We start from the raw sequence: 14,730 nt of genomic DNA, 5'->3' as shown, positions 1-14,730 counted from the left end.
TGGTAATTACTGGAGGTTGTCTTCTTCAAAATAGTGTCAAAAAGACTGCTATGTGACTATGATTTTATTTTTATCAAGTTGGAAGTTTGCTAGGTATTTGTTGAGTGCAAAAAGAGAGAGAAGATTACAGGACTTGATGGAGTTTATTTTGGGAACAATGGTACACAACCAGTGACCTGAGCGAGTTTCCACAAAGTGAAATGTAAAGCAATGCCACCTAAACACAAACATGAGAGTCATGCTAAATGAGGTTGCCTACAACCGAATACATCAGAGCAGCCATTTTAGAAGCCGTTACAATTAGTCAAAAGTCAATGTTTACTTACTTTTTTCGCTAAGTAGCTCTACTTAGATATTTGGGTGTTTTTTTTTTTTTTTTTTTTTTTGGGGGGGAGTACTTTTGAACTCATATACCTTTTACGCTTTCTCTCTGACCTTAGATAATTATTATGATTAGTTGTAGTAGTGGTACGAAGAAGAAATATACGTGGTTTTATTCAATAAATAATTTGGATTTCATAATAACGCATTTATTTTTCATTAAATCAATAAAATGAAAAGTCTGTATATGTTTTAGATCTTCATATGCCTTGAGGTTTTAACAGTTATTTTGTAGCAGTTAGTACCCGAAAATTTCCTCTGCTTTGTCACTTAACTCTTCATCGTTGGTCTCTAAGGCTATGTAAAAAAACCAAAAATTAAATTTACCAAGTATTTATATACAAAACAAAATACGTAGCATGCACTAACAATGAATTTGTGTGATATGAACAGCTACAAAATGAAACGCATTTGTCAACGAATTTATATGTATATACGCGTGTGTTTAGTTTAATACTTGGTATAAAGGTGTGGTCGGGAGAGCTACATTTCCGAATTATACGAAGTCTTGATTTCGATGGTAGTAATTACTATCATTAATTAAGCGCAACAATTACGGATTCTTTGTAATTTCACTCTCGCGTCCTTAAATTAAACTGCTAAATAAATTTTAAAGTTTTAGCTGTTTTTCAGCTGTTTACAAGAAGCAGAAGATTAATTCGTCAATCATTATTTACGCAATTCTAGGATTTTATTTTTCAAATGTGTCTTTAAAAATTAGACTTAATGTTTTTATACAATCGATCGGTCATTGTTTAATAAATGAAGCTAAATTTTCAACAAGAAAAGTTTGGGTATAATCTATTCATAGACTAGAACCAATCTTAAAGAAGACAACATTAATGAGTATGGGACAGCATAGCAGCACCATAATGAAAATATAGTACAAAGGATGAATACATTTTCAAAACGACATACATGACTGCTATTCGTCGATAAAATGTCGCATTCTTCAATGCCTTCCATGAAACATTTCAATCTTGACCATTTAAGGACAACCGAGCATATTATAAATTAAATGTACTAATGTATTTTGACAGCACCCTCTCCTTAACTCAAAAGCGACAGATTCTTAACTTTAAGATATCACTAGAAACTCCTCGAGTTTGAAAACAAAAGTTTCGATTCTTGACGGGAATAGCACGAAAAATCAGAAACATTTGTCTAAAGGCTTTGGTTGTTTGTCTAAAGGTGGCGAACAGAAAGCAACGAAGGTTTGACTTACTTTTTCAATAGGTCTCTGAATACAATTTCTCTTACCACAGATAAACTCTCTGTCGGAAGCGCGCAAGATGTCAAGGCGACCTTATCAAAGCCATTCTGGACAGACCGCTCAGAAAGCTAACCTAATCTTTACATGGATTTCTTTGAAATAATTAATTGTTTCTTCCTCGGGCACGTCTATCAAGCCACAACGTTCAGCTCCGTTTCTTTTTTATATTTTTTCGTGACCCTAGGCACTTTTCTATGGTATCCTGCGGGCGGTACGCAGGTTCAGTGGCCGCATACGGAAAGTCGTTCAGTTTGCTCTGTCTAACGCCCATGACGAGCGCCGTACAACAGTCTTTCATTGAAAATATCTGATGGGGACAGTTACGTTCCTTGCTTTAATACAGTCGGGGTTGTTTGTTTATTGTTCCTCTCCTCCTCCTATGTGAAAGAAGACGTAACTGGAGATGAGATATTTGAAATATTACATAATTAAGCATTGACAGCTACAAGCACCATTTACAGTCAATATGGAGATAGTGACTTTAATCTATTCCATCTGTAGATAATACCCTCGGAAGTCGCATGAAAACGTGCGTGGAAAGTATTTTCTATGTTCAAGTATTTCAAAATAGTCCCCAAGGCAGCAGCCATTGCCAACGCCAGCTATCTCTCAGACTGCGGAGCCACATAGAAGGAATGTCTCAAGCTTTTTATATTGATGTTTAATTGTTGTTGATTGTTTTATTTATTATTTTTCATTTATGAACATTTATTATTTTAATTTATTTATGTTTTATTGCGATTGATTATTGATGTTTCTATTTATTTTATAGATATTTCATTTTAATTTATAGATACTGACTTTTCTATTTAATTCATTTATTTAAACTGATTATTTGATGTTGCTTTTTGTTAGTAATTTATTATTATTTTCTTAACATTGTTTAGATGTTTTATTGTAGTTGGTATTCATTTTATCAAAACATCTTCACAAAACGTGTACCAAACATTAATAATTGCAAGTAACCGCATCTTCTTTTACTCCTTTCGCTTTGTAAATGAAACTGTCCTCTGAAAAAGAGTATATTCGTGTGTCTGGCGAAAAAGTACATCAAGCGATAAAGTAAATATTATGTTCATCGGCGAAGAAGACAAGGGTTGACAACAGCTGCTTGCCGATATGGAGCACCAATTGTTGCTGAAGCTAATCCACAGAAGAACTGAGCACTCCCTCGGTGTGACACAAAAAGGGAGGGCCAGGGACCTGACTGATGTCAGAATACTCCAGTGGTCTGACTTCGTTCCAAAGCACTCCATGTCAATTAGCGTTGCCTGCTTCACTGCACTACAATTCTTCTTGAATTCGCCTTCTCATGACAGAAGTTGACGTTTTGAAAACCTGAACGCCAGCTCTTAAGGTCACTCTGACCTAAAAGAAGAAAGGTTGAATTTTTAGATTATTATCATTATTACTATCCTTCGAGTAGAATAATGTTATGCGCTTTCAAGCGCGTGACCAGGACTAGAAATCCTTCATGACCCGATCTTTTCACAAGAAGGTGTGATTTTAATTCTCTTGAAAAAAAATCCTGAAGGGACCAAATGCACTAACGTTAAAAAGAAAACAAAAAGTCGAAGAAGACTATATTTTTCCCTTTCTACATTTAGTATTTTAGGCATCTGAAATATAAAATCTGCAATTTCTACGGAGAGAAACATAAATTTACTTTTATTTATCTTTCGGTGGTAATGCAGGTATAATTCTGGGAAGGGTGCACAGACCCAAAGAATGCACCTGCAATTGCGCGCGTGTGCGCGCACACTCACAGTGAGAGAAACAGAAAGATAGAGGAAAAGACACGATAAAACATTTCTTGCTTGAATATTCACTTTTTTATGGAACATCCACCTTTTCCGAGTTGGTGGAGTTTTCACTTTCTTTGCTATTTCTGACAGTTCTCACTCCAAAGTGTAATTACAACCAAATAGCCAGCATAATGGAACGTGAGTAAACCGCCCTTGTGGTTGCGCCTGAAGCAAGGGCAGCTTTCTTGCCAGTGCCTCCTTTGCTTCTGACTCGCATTCATTCAAATTAACACGACGTCAGGACTGACGGAGCGCTGAAGACACAGGTAACACCACCATTCCTCACCACGACATGCCGTTTCTGCCTTGCTCCGCCAGCCGTTATTTTATCCTCCCTGTCTTCAGCCCCGTACACATTATTTGCTGCCAGAAAGTCATGACCACGCCAACTGAATACAATTCTCACAGCCCGATCGCTGCTACTTTGTTATTGCTCAGTTCTAATTGTTTAACATATTTTTTTCCAGGGGACAATGGATGAACTTTCTACTCTTTCTATTGTCAGTGTAATCCTATCTCCGAAAAGGTATTATCTCATAATATCTGGCTTTGTGCACACAATATGATGATGATCATGGTGTTGATCATATTATCTTCCTTTTAATAACAATCATCACCACAATGTTTCACGAAAATCCAGCAGTAATTTTTTTATATAATGTGGGAATGACATAAGCGAAGATGGTTGTGTACTTGTGTCCCAGAAATTCACCAAAAGCTACAAGCTAAATGGAGTTTTTAATCTTTATTTACGGGCTGTGTGGTTCTTTCCCCAAACTTCTTTGTATTTCTATTCTTTTATTCCCGCGCGGGTGTTTTTTCTATTTTTTTCCCCAAATTGAAAATAAAATGAAAATTTTCTCTTATTTTACACTCCATCCGCTGAGTCCATTCTGTCCAGTCAAACAAGACTCCAGTTGTTCATGATCCCATAAACATATGACTACTAAATGTCTTCTAAAATTTCTCAACAGCTCTTTTGTACCACAGTTAAATTTTACTAACGCTTTAGCGTTTTTGTAACCTATGCTCCTCGGTCTTTCGCGATGAGAAACTATCTGAAGCTTTTGCTATTGAAAACTAGCTGTTTTGTTGGGAATTTCAATGGTATTGAATGAAGTTAGAAATGTTTTGGAAACTCAACTTCTGTCGCTTGTAAATATCTAGAAAGAAAGCACATTCCTCGGAACCGCATTATTTTGACTACGAAATCAGAAAGGAGGCACCCTTTTATGTCCACTCGTTAAGGTTTAGCGTGACATACATACATACGTGTTAGAAGGCTGAGGTTGGGTCACGCAAGCATCTCTAAAGATCAGTTCTGTTAAGCTGTGCTCTAAAGAACCTTCACTAAACCTTACAGAAAAGGATCTTTACTTGTCTTGATTGTCGTGCTCTCCCCTCTTCCAAAAAAAAAAAAAAAAAAAAAAAAAAAAAAAAAAAACACCTCTGTGACACGTGGCCCTCAGTAAAAGCTCGGTTTTCCGCAAGGTTGCGAGTAAATGACAGTATCCGCATGGCGGGCCAAATGTGGAAACACCCAAATTACTGGCTCTCGGTAGACTTATCAGATAGGCACAGCTAAAGGCACAGACTGTGGTTAAAGGTTATAATTTTTCTTCAAAATCGTAGCAGATTTTATTTCAACGACTTTCAGTGCCAAGCGACGAAAATGTACCCGCCTTTACCCCCTCAACACATGGAGACAAAGAAAAACGTCTACTGTGTGCGCGCCTTATTTTGGAAGCATGATAAACATTGCTACTGATCTCGTCATCAAGTTGCTAGTATTTATTGACAAGAAAGGGTAAACCTCATTTCTAGGCGTGTGCCGGGTACTTATAAAGGTACATTTATTTGTCATTGAGGAATACTGGAGGCTCTGCAATGAAGCGCTCCAATGAGAAGTTTATTTCGTCTTCAGGTTTGCTGTAGAATGGACACTATGTGGACTGGTTGCTGTATTTTAAAGTAACTATTAAGGCAAAAATCGCCTAAGCTAAATTTGGTCAAAGAAAACAAAATTTAGTCATTGAGATTAGACAAGAATTACTTGATTAATTTCGTGGGTACATTCAACATTTTATGTAACATTACAAGAAGATGTTTATGGGCAATTTATATCTTCGTTGTTTTTTTTTTAGTCTGTTGTCGCCAGTGGAAGCTGGTGGGTTCATTTAAATTTTCAGTGTTTAGTGTACTCTCTCTCTCTCTCTCTCTCTCTATTCCTATCACTGAATAATTGCCTCCGTTTCATTCTCTTTTTCTCTCATCGTGCTTGTATGCGTGTGTTTATGTTTATGTATATGTCTGTTTGTAGGCGTATGTGTGTGTGTGCGCGCGCACATACATGTCTGACTGACTAATGTGATGACGCCTGTTTGTGTGTCTGGTATTTCCATTTATGGTGTCTATTTCTCGTTTCCTATCCATCCGCAAGAGGTTTCAAAGAGACTGGTTTCGAGGTAAAACAAAAAAAAAGGGTAATCTAATGAATTTGTTAGTGAAACTGCTCTCACTGGTGAACCCCTGTTACTACATTCCTTCTCAAGACATCTTAACATCCCTTGTTTGTATGAATGTTCCCTACAACAACTTAATCCTTCTCTGCCACATTGTCGCAAATGAGCCGCTGAAAGTTTGTTTTTTTTTTTTTATTCAGCCGACTTTGAAAAACCAAGCATGGCAACTCGCAGGAGGAAACTAACGATACTGTTATCCAAAGATCACACTTCCAGAGGGAGAAATAAGACCGCCAACAACTAGCAGTTGATTGTCAAAGCGAAATCTGATCCCCACCCGGCAGTCCACACGACACCCGTCTTTTTTTCCTTTTCCCCCAATATTTGTCTCAAGATGTAACGCGAGGACTATCTAAGCGATCGCTTCTTAGAGTCTTTAGCAGCTGTAAACCAGTCTCAGGGCTCACCGTGCTATTTTCAATTGCGACGCCATATTCAGCTCCACCTCGAGTGGGTGACGGAGAGAAGTATTAATCAGTTCTCCGGCCGTGCCATAACATCTCATTCTCTTTACTTTGTTTTTTACACAAAAGCGCGCGCGAACACCCGCCACACACAAACACACACGCACACGCACACGCACACACACACACGTACATATGTTATTACGACTTTATACTGTCCCTTCGCACAAGCGATATTGACATTTCAATAAATAAAAGCTAGTGGTGATAACAAATATTTTTTACTGTTAGTATGGTTCATTAATAAGCTGCTCACTTTGAAATATATAGAAGTTTGTAAAGCATGCATTTTTATTGTTGATAAGGTAAAAGCCTTAATTTAGCTATCATAAAATACCGTTTTAAAAAATAAACAGATCACAACCAACCATCAGAAGTAGAAACAGATCACTGAATGAAAACGACACACCAGCTGCCCTTGGAAAGTAAAACCTTCACTTATTCAGCAAAATGCCAAACAAAATCGGCGAAGATGACAACACACCACATAAAAATGAAGGCAACATAAGATATGCAAGAAGCGGCACAAAATAATAAAATAGCAACACAACAAGCATTCTTTTATAAACAATTTTTAGGAAACATTAAATGAACAGAAGCTAGGAAATAGTCAAAAACTACAAAGACCAACACCTGCCTCACTCCTCTGCCAGGAGACCCAGCAGCGTGGCCCAGCACGGAGGAAGAGAGCCTTGATAAGAGAACTCTAACCTTCTACAAAATCATGTGGGGCTAATAATTACATAATCAAGTTCCAACCATCATCAAATTTCTAGGAAAAAATCTAAGCTGACGTTGCATCACGAAGAAATAATAAACAAACACGTTACATTGATCTACATAGAGAGCTGGAATAAAAACAATGGGGGTGTTATGTTTGAGTGGGAGGTCCCTAGAAGAGGATTTGTTCATATAATTTGACATTTTTGATAATAAAGACATACAGCTCTCAGCTTAAGACAGACTTGATCAATGTTAGAAGGCTGGAAACAGGCAAAAGCTTCAGACAAAAATGGTCTATATAAGACAAATATTACATTAGAAATTAACAAAAGCAAAAAGGAAAACATTTCATTGACAGAAAATACAGCGCGTATTAAAGTTCTATCAATGTCCATAACTAACTACAATTCCCAAGAAGAAAACGTTTCAATAATTTGCTGTCCTTGAGGTGGAGGCCTAGTGGATTGTTTATGCTAAACCTCGAAGCAGACTCTTGTGGAGTTCAACCTCGCGAGGCTCTATGCGAAGAAAATTCTAAAGAAAACTCACTCTCCCGAGTTTGCTATTAGCCAGTTTATCAACAAAGGTAACTGGCAGCGGAGAGAGATGCTGTAGCCTAGCATCCATGTACTATTTTACCACGAATTGGTTATGATAAGAAAAAATAAAATGTAAATGTGTACAGTTGTAAATGTGCAAACGGTATAATCTTAGTGAAAAGAAATCCAACGATATTAACAGTTAGCAAAGCTGTAAAAGTGCATTCGCTGGGGATAGGAGTACTTGTAAGTTAAATGACTACCTGAGTGTGTCATGCTAACTTATCGAAAATAAAAAATGAGTGTGTTCAGGATGCTGACGAATAATAATTGAGAACCGAAATACTACTACAACTTATTGTGTTACTTGTTATAGAGGCGGCAGAAGAGAGGCTAATTTTCTACACTGTACACACCCATTAACTTCCTGTGCAGGACCTGCTCCCTATGCCCCCAACAGGCGTGACTGGCGGGTCCTGTCAGCTGCCGCGTCTCTCTATGTGCTCCCCTCCCCCCACGACAGGCACCAGTTGAGGAACTAACGACTGACTGATAAACTTCCATGATCACACAGAGACTGATATGAACAATTCTCAGTGAGCTAAGGTGGATTTCCCAGACGAACAGGTATGTGCCATATTGACTACCTTTTCGATACAGCACTCTGAATTGCAACTATTCTCTCCAGCGTAACTATTTTTTTCCGTTGGGCGCTCATGCTATTTCTGCTATACTTATAGCTGTTACTGACAAATAATGTTGATAAGTTTTATTCACTTTTTTTCAACAGGGAGGATGGACGAAAGACAGACAGAAAGTAGGTAGGACGGACAGACAGACTGCTAAAATACGGAATTAATGGCACTAAGAAAGGTATTTATTTTACAAAATTTTAAAGCATGGCAGAAACAAGAAATGACAAAAAAGTAGCATCCTTTGTAAGATACAAGAAGCTTCATGGGGTTAGATTGGGGCACATTAAGCTAAACTGAAGCAATAATCAGTCTAAGCCGCTCGCGCGGATGAAACCGCACTCACGCACTTACGCACGAATCCACGCCGCCTCTTGCCCGTGTGTGTTATTATCTCCCCCTTAACTACCAGCCCGGGTCTCTGACAGTGAACCTATATGATCATTATCCTCCACCCTACCCCTACCCTCCATCGTTGCTGAGATCCGACCTATATATTACTGGTGTACGTACGTTATATTCCCCGTGGCGATATGTTATTCAACGGCACGGCTGTTCGACCACCTGCCCTGGTTGACAGCTCTGTGTAACAAAGCACCTACTATTAACAATAATGCAGTGTAAATATTGTGCGGCTTGCCAGTGTGAAAGTGGTCTTGAGGAATGGTGTCAAATCATCCACTTGCCTGGTTAGGACACTTCTGGGGGCAAGAATGTATGTTCTGGCATACATCCCGTGGTGTAGTGTGCGACTGTATTTACTCTGTGGTGTGTCTGTTGACTAAGTATATATGTGCACATGACGTTAGTGTGTACGTGTTAGACTAGGTCTATTTGTGGTTTTCGTCTATGTGAAGCAAGGAGAAAATTATTTTTTAAAAGCGCTATATATGTGTTCATTATTAGCCATTCTTCATAGTGGTCTAGTGACAAATGATCTGGTATTGACAATTAGTGTTACAGCATTTCATAATGCAAGTGCTCTACAAGCGAAAGGTTTGTATGCATGTCAGTCCGTCTTTATGCTATAGCTCGTCTCAACCATATCTAACAGCCCTCTGACAAAGTTCGCGCAATATAATGTATAATACTTAAAGCAGTTGTTGAGCATGAATCATTGTTTCATTTTAAAAAATCAAGGAATATAATTTTACACAAAAAAATTGTCATTAATTATCATTAATTAAGGTGGTGACAATATATCTTTTGGTGGTGGTTGTAATGTAGCTGTGGTGGTGACGATGAAAAGGAAAAGAAAGAGAAGAGAGAGGAGGATAATAATTACTACGATGGCGAAGAAAACGCAATCCATTGTTGAAAATTAGAGGCAATTAATTACTGAGAGTAGAATGCATTTTCGCCCTAATCATTCTTACATCACCACCTGTAGCCCCAACCAAAAATAACAGAACGCTAAAAGGAAACGAACTTTGACAAGCTAGCGAACATCTGTAAGATGTTTGTATACGTATTCAAATATTTCTGTTCGTATCTACGAATACAGCAGTAAGTGTGCATCTACCAATCGTTACCACCTGTAACCTGTAGGTTATAATTATGTTTGCAGAAGCCTGATGAGGACTTATGCATGTGAACGTGTGGATAAACTATACCGCAGCTATCACAATGTTGCCATACTTCATACAGTTACTTTCTTGTCTCTTTTATCACATTCTACGGAATTTGTCATCGAGTTATTCTAGATAATCATTCATCACAGATTTAAACAACTGTAGCAGCATTGTTATCATCATTAGTAGTACTAGAACCTAACTAGATAAACAGTTCTCATACTTAGTTGAACCATCTATTATTGTTTTTACAGATGTACAAATTAATCATTTTGTCTCTTTTATTCGGATTCCGAGAGAAGCAGGTTCTGCAGGGAAACACTCAAAGCAATGTTGTTACTTAGCTATTAATGTTTTTACATAGTTAGTAGTGTAACAAAAATTTAGCCATCTTCACAATCATTACACAGCAGAAAATTAGCGCTTCATAAAAATGCGATCTCTTGCTCACATGCATACATTATGCGCTATATAATTTCTATAACATTTATGTACCTGTGTTTACATTACGGAGTAATAATAATAATACTATCATTTTTAAATCAGTGCATCTCTAGTAAACATTCTTTTAATCCATTCTTCGCATAGAACGCATGAGTCGAGACACAAAAATGTCAAATGCAGGGTAAAGGAAGCGCAAACATTGTACAGTAGTCCGGTATTTAAACTAGAGGAAATTTTGAAATGCTTGTTCTCAAACAATTTACTTTTATTTACATTACTATCGCAGATTCTTCCAGTTCTGCGAAATTACGCGCAGAGTATTGTAAATATTGTATAGCTTAATGAACATGTTATTCAAAATTTCCATCACGACGACGAAGAGAAATAAAACGAGAAGTCAGGTCTATCCCTATGTCTAAAGTGTCGTAACACAAACATGATGAAGTATATCTCTCTGCGGTCTTGGTATATGCATAAAATCGCGCAGTCCGTTTGCCTGATACTTCAAATTAACATTTGTGTTAACAATATTTGTAACAACAATCTCCCGATAAAATTTACTTCCTGACACCAGAAACGAGTTGCCGATTTTCGATTTCAAAAAAGCAAGGGTATTATTCGAACAGCGCTGCCATAACACAAGGCGACTTGCGTGAACAGTTTGCAATCATTAATTAAACCGTCTCGAAGAACAACAAAAGTGTTCATGTAAGTTTCTGCGTGCGTCACGCTTCAAGTACAGTTCCGCTTATTCGACAGCAGCCTCGGCCACAAACAAAAATATTCATGTTTATGGCCGCGTGTTATCTATAATGGTTCTTTCGATGAGGAAGAAGACGGAGGCTTTTAACTTTTTGAAATAATAAGCCGACCGGCATCATAGTGTCAGGAAATAATGGTTGCATGACCATCAAAACACCTTTCATCTTTTTCACATCAAACGTAATGGTATAGTGAAAACTGTTGGTTTCAAAAACCTCGCCATTTTCTTTATCGCTGGCTTTTTCCTATTACCTTTCATGTGCACATGCGTATGTAATAATGATATATTTCTAATAAAAGGGTCATTCCTACACACACAGTGCTATTGCTTTGAGTAGTTGTATGAAGAAGGAAAATAAATCATGTTTAGAGAATCAATGGCGCTATTGCCCAAGAGCCGCTATACTTCGGGAGGAAAAGAGATGCGCTTGTGTCTGTGACCGCGTCCGTTTGGCATGTTGCGTGCTTGTCGAATCATCATGACCTACACGGAAACATCAAACACAGCATACCACCGTGCAATATTAAATATTGTCACAGTCTCTGTCACCTTCCGAAACGAGAGCGACGAGAGACTGTTGATAAAATAGGATACACGCCATGATGGCAGTATCTGAAAATTGCGATGGTAGGGGGTGGGAAATCAAGATCAAAACAAAAACAAAGGTGAGTCAGAAGCATCTCAAAAGAAAGAACAAACACGATAATGTAAACAAAAAAGGACTTACCTGAGGAGGCGATGTCCAGAGAGCGAAGTCATCCCGGGGATGTCTGTCGTTCATGCCAACGCTCCACTCGGTACTGTCAAAAGAACGATACATCATTCTGGTTAGAAGACCAGGTCTGCGCTCACGCTTTCTTCAAAGTCGGAGTTAAGCAGTAGGTGCCTTTCTTCCCTGCGAGAAGCTTTTCTCAAAATGTTAGCTTGTCTTTGCCCAAAGACTTTTAAGAAATTTGTCTTCTTCTTCTTCTTCTTTTTCTTCTGGGTCTTCTTCCTCCTGCTCCTCCTCCGGTGGACTTAAGGGCGACTGTACGTCTTTCTTCAGATTTATGATAGTGGCCAGGGTTTTTCTTCCTTTTTGATCACTCCTTCGCTCACAGTCTACCACATGCGACAGGCGTGCTTTTCTTTCCTCTTGTCATGTGTGTGAGAGATTGCTCAGTTCTAAGACAAGACACGGAGAAGAACGGGAGGGGGTGGAGAGAAGGAAAAAGGGCACTGCATTACACAACACAAATTAGCCGGCACAGCATGAAGAAGGAGGAGCAGACTGCGGGTGGATGGGGGGAGGAAGATGGTGCAAGAGACAGGAGGGTGGGAACAGGGGACAGCTTGGTGCCAGAGAGGATTTTCTGCAGAGGACTGTCATCAAGCGTGCAACAGCACCGCTACAGATGCCAGTACCGCCACCTTCTCTATCTTTATCTCTCTCCTTCCCTCGCACGCTTCCAGCTCCTTCACGTAATACTTTTTTTTCTCTCTCTCGAGAAAATTTCATCAAAATTATGCATCCAGCTTTACCCTTGTCCATTGCCGATTCGCGGTTAGTTCTGCATACCTCTCTAGGGATATGGGGTTGGGGTGGACGTAAGAACAGCGGTCGGGGAAAATTTATAATTAATCCGATGTAAACATGATGCTCTGATCATCCCCTCAATTCCCAAGTGAAACCTACAATAGTACAAGCCAAATCACTGTTTCAATGTAAAATTTACGAAGAGGTTACGCAGACTTAGACAACGAGAGAGATAGAGAGACAACAAGGAGGAGAGGATACTGTGAATTTTGGAAAAAAATTAAGAAGCACTGAAATATCGATTTTATTTTACGAGATTCCGTTCATGGACTATCATCCATATGTTATTCCGAGAAGCTTGCCAGAAGGGCATGGGCGAATTAAGAGATCACTTCTCTAGCAGCTTAGACGATGCTGGTTTTGAAAGAAAAAAAAGCACGCGCACAAGAATGTTTCACGCGTTAGACGCGAGTTGCGATGTCTATGTAACAGAACCCAAGGAGCCAGAAGGACCTAGTGTACTGTATACTGTAGCCTGTGATGACAGCTCATTGTCACTAATCGCAAAAACTTAGCCCTAAAGCCAACATATAACCCTGAACCCAGTTCAACCAGCCTGCAAATCCGGAGAAGGAGAAGACATTGGAAGAAGAAAAGATCTTAAGCATTTTGGAAGTGAAAAATACACGAAGAGTTGGTTACATGACGATTAGAAGGAAATATGTGCTGACAAAAAGTGAGCTCGATGGTTTAGGGCGAAAAGTAACTGCATGTCGTATACCTATAATAGATAACTTGATAGATTCTGTTTAGTTGTTATTCGAAAGGTGAACAAGGAAAGTGTGGACGCTGTAAATTCAAAATACAGCATCTGTTATCTTTGCTTTCCTGTCATTACGCGTGGAGTGGTTTCTTCCTATTTCACAACTTCGCAAGCAATTGTTGACAGATTGTTTTCATGCAGGGTATCTTAACTCTGCTCTTCTTGCGCTTGACAGTTTTGTTGGGATTAGTACGATAAGCTTCTCGATAAAATGAGACATTATTTCTAGTGTCCTTCTTGCTATAAAAATGCAGATAAAATCTAAAAACAACAAACTGCTTATGGCGCATTTCATTACCGATTGAGTGAATTCTCTCTAAAGGAAAGGTTAAGAATTTGTTTACTAATTTATCTTAAAAATGTTCATCTAAGTCTTGAGAAGCAAACTAAAGCTAGAATTTCATGCTGTTGTCAACCTTCAATATTTGGGGACATGGTCACATAATGGCCTGCTAGTGTCAAACAAGAATTAGCCACACATCGTTACTGTCTAATCATCTTTCATTCAAAAATCAGCGAACAATGATCTTTGAACTCAAACTATTTTTGTTTAGACAACAATAAATCCAACAAGGATGAAGGGGAACTGAATGAGCATGACGAAACATGTAAAACCATTAACAAAAGAATAAAAACATAAGTAACAGCGACAAAAGTTTATGTACACAAATGCATATAGGTCGAGGGGAAAAACCTTCAAAACAACCAAAACACTTATGCGTAGAGGCAGATAACGGATACACATCGAACCCTAATAAGATCTTCGAAATACATATGTAAAATAATCTTCTTTGAAGAGCATAATTCTCTCTCTACCACTCTCCCACCTGTCTCCCTCTCTGTCACCCCTCTCATTCTCTCTTTCTGTCCTCTATCTCTATCTCCCCTCTTCCACTTTCTCTAACTCCCCTCTCTTATCTTTCCCTTCTCTCTATCCCTTCTGTCCTTATCCACATAGATGGCTTGGTGTACGTGTGCTGGTGTGCTTCCACTAGGTGACAACAGTTGAGTGCAGTATGTTTGCGAAATATAAGGAGCTCACAAGACAAAATAACGACGGTCAATTCAACAAATGACATGTGTGATGTAAAAGGTGATATACAGCAGATTCGCTTTCTCGTGCCTTCTTCCAAAATTTGAAGTTAGGAACCGATGAAATGACTACCTTCTTATTACCTAGGCATTTTGTCATCTAGGACACACATACAAACACT

At 38.6% G+C, this 14,730-nt stretch overlaps 1 protein-coding gene across 22 annotated transcripts in view; it reads right to left on the bottom strand.

The window, feature by feature from the left end:
* The window catches only part of LOC112556085 (zinc finger protein 678-like), a 248,897-nt gene that overhangs the window by 191,576 nt on the left and 42,591 nt on the right, over positions 1-14,730 (bottom strand). For 21 of the 22 annotated variants that reach the window (XM_025224701.1, XM_025224708.1, XM_025224710.1 and 18 more), the window contains exon 3: positions 11,905-11,977. The exons of the other annotated variant lie outside the window; for it this stretch is intronic. In XM_025224701.1, the coding sequence (XP_025080486.1) occupies positions 11,905-11,977 (73 nt within the window). The remainder of the gene's footprint in view (positions 1-11,904; positions 11,978-14,730) is intronic. 22 annotated transcript variants of the gene reach the window in all.

This window comes from Pomacea canaliculata, linkage group LG2 (genome assembly GCF_003073045.1).
Source record: "Pomacea canaliculata isolate SZHN2017 linkage group LG2, ASM307304v1, whole genome shotgun sequence".
Lineage (NCBI taxonomy): Eukaryota > Metazoa > Mollusca > Gastropoda > Architaenioglossa > Ampullariidae > Pomacea > Pomacea canaliculata.
This window is presented reverse-complemented; position numbering and strand designations above follow the sequence as displayed.